Source organism: Diadema antillarum, unplaced genomic scaffold, assembly GCF_040938485.1.
Source record: "Diadema antillarum isolate AM-2024a unplaced genomic scaffold, OU_Dant_1.0 seq00002132_RagTag, whole genome shotgun sequence".
In the NCBI taxonomy this organism is placed as follows: Eukaryota; Metazoa; Echinodermata; class Echinoidea; order Diadematoida; family Diadematidae; genus Diadema; species Diadema antillarum.
Genome location: NW_027272772.1, coordinates 70,879 through 79,889, shown reverse-complemented (window position 1 = coordinate 79,889; position 9,011 = coordinate 70,879). Strand labels below are relative to the sequence as shown.

At 39.2% G+C, this 9,011-nt stretch overlaps 1 protein-coding gene across 1 annotated transcript; it reads left to right on the top strand.

The window, feature by feature from the left end:
* The first annotated feature begins 666 nt into the window (after positions 1 to 666).
* LOC139714015 (translin-associated protein X-like) lies at positions 667 to 6,759 on the top strand. The gene is made up of 6 exons (XM_071625741.1): positions 667 to 721; positions 1,882 to 1,987; positions 2,606 to 2,722; positions 3,987 to 4,080; positions 4,940 to 5,110; positions 5,649 to 6,759. The coding sequence occupies exons 1-6, from the start codon at positions 667 to 669 to the stop codon at positions 6,138 to 6,140; spliced, it is 1,035 nt and encodes a 344-aa protein (XP_071481842.1). The 3' UTR covers positions 6,141 to 6,759.
* Positions 6,760 to 9,011: the final 2,252 nt, after the last annotated feature.

Genomic DNA, 9,011 nt, shown 5'->3' with positions numbered 1-9,011 from the left:
TGCACCATATTTATGAATCATGTAGACTTCGCCTCGGAGAAGTCCAATGGTACCCTACTCCCGAAAAAGCAATTATACAAGTATACCTATGTAATAATAATAATTAAAAAACAAAACAAAAACAAAACCCAATCAATCAATCAATCAATCAATCAATCAATCAATCAATCAATCAATCAATCAATCAATAATTCGCATTTTCTGCAGTGGATGTTGTATTGCTTCTACATTTTTACATCATTTTATTGACACCATTCTTTTCTCCTTTTTTTCAAGAAAATGACAGCAATCGGCTATGTCTATCTTGTTGTTGATTTTCTTCTAAAGTTCCCGAAGTTTTAATTCTGGAATATTAAAGGAGAGGTGCGTGGTGACGAGTCTTCCGTTGAAAGCTGCACAAGAATGTACTAAGGTCTTTTTCGTCAGCAGTTGGCGCTCTTCACTTAATGATTACAAGTCAAAGAGATTTACGTCTGTCACAAGTCCACATGTACAGTACAATGGTGTATTATGCCAAAAGCATGCGCAGTAGTACTGCACATCCCACCCAGGTACTTGCACTTGTGTGTATCAAAGAAAGATCCTTCTGGTAACCTATTCCTGTACCCTCGAACGGCTGCCGAAGTTGAAAGAGAAAGTCTAGCCACATTACTTGCGTCAACTAAAATGGCAGAACGTGTCTGGGATAACCATGTCCATGAGAAGGGTCAACGTGACAAAGGTAGTGTTATCATTTACGTGGAGGCGTTATTTCAGAAATGTAGTCACCTTGCTTGCAATAGATAAACTAGACAGAAAGATCCGTCTGTCTGTCCGGAGGACTCTTTTGTATTTTGCCATTAACGCCGTCCTCCGTATACGGAGGGGATCCGTGAAGCCAGACGCAGTCTCCGCGGAACATTCCCCGACGGACAGATACAGACCGATCTTTCGGTCAATAGATAAACCTAACACTTTACAATAGTCCCTCCTGTTGTCTCCTGTGTCCTCATCAAGTTCCAGCTTTAATAAGGAGTATAAGGCTTAGCCCATCCAGTGATGTAAATTACGTCTAAAGATTCTGAATTTCTAAATACTTACGATGCTGTAGTTGGAAATACCTGGGCTATAGGCCTATCTATTCTTATGATTAATTGGATTGGTTTGCCGATAAATAGTGAGTACGAATGTGTAGACGTCTTAGACTTCTTCTAGAAAAGGGTCTAACTCTAATATTTGATGCATTATTTTACTTTTACCACGACATTCTACAACAATTAAAGTTTATAGATTTCTAGGCCTAAATTTAATTAATCAGATTGAACTAACAGCTAGATTAGTACCTCTACTCTCGTCACCCCTGACCCTTCCTGGCGGGGGTCTTGAAGTTGAGGGAAATCAAATGCAAGGTACAACTAGTTCTACATGTACAAGATTCAATATTTAAAGCAGTGGCGGATCCAGTAGAGGGGGGCGCACCAGGCATGTGTGTGCGCTCCCTCTTTATTTTTTTATTTTTTTTTCAACAAAAGAAATAAACAGAAAGTAGGGGCGCATGCAACCCCATTTAATTTTGAAAAGGCACCTCCCCTTTTGGGAATTCCTGGATCCACTCCTGATAAACATTGTGATTTGTGTTCTGAGGAACACACTAATTTTAAAGCAACCTTGGGGCTTGACTTCTGGACAACAAAACAGTGAAAAGACAACACTGTAATTCGTTCCCAATTGTCTTTCCTCTATGGGAAAAGTTGTATGTAGCTCTCTTGAAACTGTTCATATTTAGTTTATACCTAACCATTCCATTTTTACCTGAAGTTAATCTGAATAGTAACACACACAGTGCAGTATATATATATGAGGGCAGTCTTTGGTTCATATTTCTTGGCCCGTCTTCACCAGGTAACTACAAGCGGAACAGACGAGGAGGTCACCCATCCCATCATAAGCAGAGAAAGGAAGAGAATGTAGAACCAGTAGAAATGACTCCTGCTCTTCAGGCTTTCAAGTGAGTTGTGCAATCTCTTTGTACACTGTGGTATGTATGAGGATTGTCTCAGTTTCCCTCAGAATGTTAGAGAAGCACTGTGTTACAATTGAAAACAGAAATATTATGAGTGCAATATAATACTTAAGGCACAAATCAGTAATGTACTTGCTGAAATCTATGGAATATGGTCTGCTTTGATTGGTAAAATCAATTCTGCAATGACTTTTCACTGCATCCACATAAGTAATCACATGCAAATAGGTAAAGACTTCTGTCTGCCAAGAGCAGTGTTCTGACTTGTTCTAAAGAGCCCTTGAAGAATATCTCTGGTGATTTTTATAAAATACCGTAATGTAAGAAATGATATCCAGGTTACATTACAATCATAATACCAACTGATGATTATCAATCTGAAGGAGACTGATTGTACTTGTGTGAATTCAACCAGAACATAATTTCTCTCGGCCAAATCTTGTGATCTGTCACGTCAAAGCAATAACATTCATTTTCAGATGTGCTGATTGTAACATGTAGTTGATATGCAATTAATACCTTTACTACAGTATCTAAAGCAGAGCCACGTAGTGTTTGTCAGTAATATGCCAGTTTTGCTGCTCATTTCTTTGTTTGTGTCAGAGGCTACCAAGCTGAACTGGACAGAAAGCATGACAAGTATGAGAGGCTGGTCAAATTGAGCAGGGACATCACAATCGAGAGCAAGAGGATAATTTTCCTTTTGCACAGAATAGATGGGTGAGTAAATTAAAGTCATATGCATGTACATGTATATCAAGAATTGAAATAGAAATGATTCCATTGTGAAAGGGTGTGATAAGCACACCCTTTGTGCTTCACTGTTTAAGCTCTCAAGTACAGGGGCATGACAATTAAAAAAAACGGTAGGATGACATTCATATGGACTATTTTTTGAATAATCTTGCAAAAAAAAAACAATGCAATCATAAGAATCTAGGAATATAATGTCCATCCATTGCAGAAGTCAAAGAAAGCTAAATCCCAACACTTGCAGCCACATGAACATTATTGTTTGTACTGGCATTGCATTAAATGTGATAGAGTAGGAGGAGGAGGATGAGGAATAATATTTTCATTTCTTTACTTTCCGATTTCAATTTCTTACTGAATCATTGAGAGTTCAAATTTTGTCTGTAGGCATGTTGCTATTGTACCTAAGCCTGTCATGCAAAATATTATACAAATAGTGAATGGTCACGAGTGCAATGGTACACAGATTTTGCACGAGGTGAAAGATAGAAGCGCTCTATTCAACGAGGCGAAGCCGAGTTGAATAGTGCACCTCATCTTTCACCGAATGCAAAATCTGGTTCCATTGCACGAGTAAAGACCATACGCTATTTGTTTTATACAACACCTCGAACGTCAACAGATTTGGTACTCACAGATTCTTGAATTTAGCACAGAAATGGCAACGTATTCCGGGAAAGAGGAATGAGTAGCCTCACATTCGCAGTCACCGTGTGTACGTATACTACGTATTCGAAACGAAGTTGTTTACAGAAATGAGTGACAAAAGTACGCGCTTGTAAGCGTGCTTGTAATTGTTAAGTGTGCGCGGCACATGTTTGTTTATTGTGACATCAGAGCGCGTGCAATGGAACATTTTGATCGAACCAAAATTGCACGCTGAGACAGCCAGAGCGTGCAATAGAACCTTCCACTAAATGTCACGTGATGGGCAATCGACCAATCGGATAGCTACATTCTAAATAGGTGTTGTATAAAGTACCATCATTATAGAACTTCAGGGGATATGAATTGTTTTCTCTCTTTTTTAGTCTGATGTCCTGTTTTATTTTCATTTTTTATTTCGATGATATGCTAGTCAGTTTGAAGGCAACAGATATGGTGCGATGTGCTTCATTTACAATGGTATAAAAAGTTCAAACATTTTATGTTAGAATGAAACATGCAATATAGGATTTGAATTATGTTGTACAGTGACAATATTGTGCTGTGTATTATTTCTGTAATTCAGAGAAGCCAGCAGGAACAAGGTAGTGAAGGATGCTGAAGAGAAATTGAAAGCAGTCGAGAGCAGTTTAATCGCCAAGATTGCTCATGAACTCAAGGTAGGTTCTTCTTGTAGGCCGAACTCATGTGTTCATGCATAACATTGCTGCAGATGTCAGGAGTGAAAGGTCAATGTCAATTTCTATGGTACTGTACATAAGTATGCAATTTTCATAGCTCAGAAAGTATTGGTGAGGGCCCAGGAGCCATGCATCAAAGTCAAAATTTGAATTGATATCTTTTGAGCAAAAACTGGAAAAGTATCCAACAAATTTTTGTTCTGGTAGAATCACAGATTAAAGGAATGATAGGACAAACAGACTAAAGAGTACATAAGATATAATGGAGGTTAGAGGTACAAGTGTAAAGCTCAAGATCAAATTTGAAATGTTCATAAGCATGTGCAAGAACTCGGTTTGTACACAACATTCAGATTCTGGGTAAAGTAAGGTGAGGATCCACAGGATGACTCCTGCTGGTCATTTATATTGGCAAAGTAATTTAAGTTGTCTGTGAGGTGATTAGAGTGAGATGTGAAATGTACATAGCTTTGTTAGTATTTGTGATTGTACGAGTGTGTAGATGTTTATCAAAACTGCTAAGATTTTCACATTATTCAATGTGATAAAACATGTTTGGTGTTGGTGTTTGCTCATGCTTTACTTTACCATAGTGCTCATCTCGTATTTTTGTGGGTTTTTTTTTTTTATTATTATTCATCAAAGTTAGGTTTGTTGCAAATGCATGTACATTGTTCTCTGTTGAACGAGTTCCATCATATTAGGAATGCAAAGTGATTAGAAAAACAAGAATAATTGCAGCCCTGAACGAGGGTGCCTGTATTGAATCTGCTCGTAGCTGGTGATTTGGTGGTGGTTTGTAGCATTCATTCATTTCATGATGATATCTTTCCTCAAGGGTGAAGACCTTCATCAGTTCTTGAGGGCGTTTTCCCCCGGCCTGCAGGAATACGTCGAAGCATTGTCCTTCTGTTTCTACCTCAAGGAGGAAAGACTGATTTCAAGGAAAGAAATCGCTTCAAGATTTATTTTCAGGGAGTGCGACAAAACGAGGGAAACTACGTCAAATGTAAGATGAGCTGTGAGTAATTTCATAAATTTTTCCCTCCAATGAGAATCTTTGCCATCTTTACCCGTGCTTACATGCATTCTTGAGGGACATTTCCCACTTTATTTGTAGGTCTGCACAGAATTCAGCATTCATTGATCCATCTTTCTGGAATTTTATTCTGAGCAATCACCTAAAATTTGGGCTCTGTTGTTCAGCTTTTAGACATCTCATTATGTATCATTGCCTGTGTTTGTAGTAAGCTTCAGAGTATACTATGTAGCAGTGGAGATTGTGTGGAGTATGAAATGCTGGTAATAGAAGTTCTTGATTGAATATCGTGTTGATAAATGAATGTCAGGAGACATAAAGAAAAAGAATATAGCAGACCAACGCCATGTGATAATGTTATATTAATAGTTAGGTAGGCGTCTAGTGCAGATTTGAATAAGATTTTTACATGGCATGCACCAAATGGACACAAAATGGCAAAGTGACATAGCATCAGACACTCAATAACATAATTATAACCCTGACTGACTTGTTTCCTCATGAATAGGAAGATGAGCAGGCAGCCTTGAGCCGGACAGAAGACTCGGGTCAGAAAAGTGAGGAAACCACAGATATCAAGCCCTCAGTGTCCTCGAGTACTGCCAGTAATGAATCAGCTGCAGAAATGGAAGGGGCATCGACGTCCCTAGAACTGCCTCCTCTGGAGTACATGTTGGGACTCGCAGACTTTACCGGGGAGCTGATGCGACTGTGCATCAACACCATTGGTGGCGGCGACTTGGAAAGACCCTTCCACCTCGTCTCATTCACGAGGGCCATCAATGAGGGTTTCCAGCTCATCGGCAACCTTGCCGGTAGAGAGATGGTGCGCAAGTCCTCGGTCATGCGGCAGAGCCTGAAGAAGATGGAGGATGCGTGCTACGTCATCAGGGTCAGGGGGTCGGAGATTCCGCAGCACATGCTGAAGGATGCCCTCTTCTCGCCTCCGGAGTTTGCCAGCCATGACAGTGACTTCAAGCAGGAGGAGATGGTGAATTGATTTCGAGAATGCCGACTTGCAGGAAGGAAACACCGGGGACAAGGTGGAGTTAGCTCACTCATGTATGACTTGTCACCTTGTTGCCCTAAGTAATAAAGGTTGCAAACTCTAGACAGGGAAGACCTCCCTACTCTAAAGCCAACACACATGTCCGATTAAGTAATCTTGGTGAAAAAAAAGAGTGTTGAAAGTGAGGTTCATCTAAAATTTGTTGATAGCTATGTTTTGAATGATCCAATCATATTTGAATACCTTGTCTTCTGCATGCTTGACTCCATCTAAACTTCAAAGCCCACCATCTCCAAATTGTTTTTCCGCAAGTTTTTATACCACTCTGTGACCATTTTGGAAACTAAAGCAGACCATATTCTACGTCAGCAGAAAGCTTAGATTCTGGAGATTTTAAACAATTAGAACTTTATCTGACTGTCATGATGACCAGCCACATTGTGATATAGAGAAATGGTAGACATCCATACTGATGTCATATGTACATCAGTGCCAGATACAAGGAACTGTTTAAAGCTAGCCATCCTGTCATATTTTAAACACCATGATGAAATGTATCTCACATTTGTCTCTCTTAAGTGGTAATGTGGATTTGCAGTGGGTAGAAATAAATGGGCAAACTACCAGTAAACAGATAAATTTGAAAGTCCTTGGCTGTCATTCTCTGGAGCACAAATATCTCTTGGTTTCATGTGTATGGAATCATTGAGGCATATGTATTAACCATCTTAGTGATGCATTCACGAAAGATTCATGAAAGATACGAGGAAGCTGCAGTAGTTCCACAAACATTCAAGAGATGTCCCTCTGTCAGTGAAGAGCATTTTCTTTTAAAATAATTATTCAGATCATGAAAAATATGGAGGCCAATCTTGTTTGGGAGATACTGTACCGGCATGTTTTTCAAATTGTACAGACATACCTAAAAACGCTATACTGAAACAATATTCTTAGAAGTTTGCTTAATAGACTGGCATTATAAAACTGATGAACTTCCTGATAGCAGTGACTAATCATGATGAACAATGTGCCTGGTACTAAACTTGTACCAGAGACTGCTTTTACCTCCAGTAAGAATTGTCGGGTGTTTTCCCATTCTTGTTTGGTATTATATCATGTAAAACATTTCATCTGTGTATGAACTGGACAGCTTGCTAACTTGGGAAGATCTGAATAACATTTTGGCTCATCCTAGGATCATTTCAATGTAAAGCATAGAGGTAGTATTCCTCCCTGGGAATGAATTATAATGAGAATCCAGTATACTGTGAATCCATGGGGATATTTCTAAGACATCAGGGAGTCATCACAACCTTGCAAAATACAAAGAAAGTCAATATATTCTCTGAAAGATTGTTTGTGGGTTGTGTGTTGTGACGGACAGGTAGACATCATTTATATTTTCCCAGTCTGGTCTAAACTCAGCAGTTGACCTTTGAGAAAGAGAGGGGCAAATGTGGCGTCTTTTTCATGAGTGTGTCCATTAATGAATAGTAAGGTTTCTGATGGACATCACGCCATACCATGGGATTAATTAGGGGAATTTCAGGCATGAGCCAGTTCACTGTTACAATCTGAATATGCTCAGATGAAAGTCATTGCAGACTTCTCTCGAAAATTGGCTTGTAACTAAAGTACAGGGGAAACTCCGTATAACGAACACTGCTATAACGAGATATCGGTTATAACGAGGAAATTTTCCCGGTCCCAAATTTCCTTCCACACAAGTCTACGTAAAATGCTACTCTTATAGCGAGATCGGCTATAACGAAATAACTGCTATAACGAGATAAATTTTGTGACTTCCAAACAAAGAAAAACATAGCCAATCAAACCTGCTATAGCGAGGTAAAGCAAAATGCCTTCGGTAAAGCTTTACTTCGCCTGTGCTATAATCTTCCGAGATTGTAAAGCTTGATGCGCCAAAAATTGTCTTGTACATACATAATCATTTTCTTCAGTGCACTCCAGCTAGCACTGCATGTTGTACGTGTAAGTGTGTGTGTGTGCGCACACTGATACATGCAGAAAATGTGGTGGGACGGCCATATGTATACATGACATCATCATGACGTTTAGCAGGAATGAGGCAATCTGATGCTGTGATTGGCTTTCTACGTAGGGAATTCCCCATCTTCACACACACGCAGTCATAATGGACATAAAGTGTGTCACATACACACACAGCATTGTGCCGACCATATTCAAGCTTTCCATACAACACACACCCATACGATAACCACATACCAATCCACATATGATCTTGATACAATCGCAAGCTATATAGATTTACAAATTGAAACATCTACAATTAATAAGAAACACATTCTTGATATTGGATTTCCTTGGCGAAAAACATCTTCTTACCCATAAAGGTGAGTAATTCCCTCACACACAATATCAAGTTATCAGTATTGATTGAAATATGATGAGTAGTCCCACATGTGCACATTAAATGTCTTTATGTTATGCCTTCTTTTATGCCTACTGATATAACGAGATATCGGCTATAACGAGGAAAATGACTCGGTCCCGACCATCTCGTTATATCGAGTTTCCACTGTATTTCAAAATCTGGATAGGCTTTCATGAAAACTTTCACTGGTATTCATGCATGACCTAGTATAGGATGCATGTATCGGACTGTACAGGTGAATGTGTGATCTTTCAACCAAACTAAGAAAAGTTATTCATGCAGCACTTTCGTGTAAATTACAGCTCTCTGCTTGGCTGCTTTCAACTGCTCTTTTATTGAAAAAGATCGATCCATGTTTTGAAGTCTGTGGTTCAGAGGCTGTTGCAAATCATTGCTTACTGTGGTCATTGATACTGCCGTGCATTCTACAGTGTCCAACATATTTT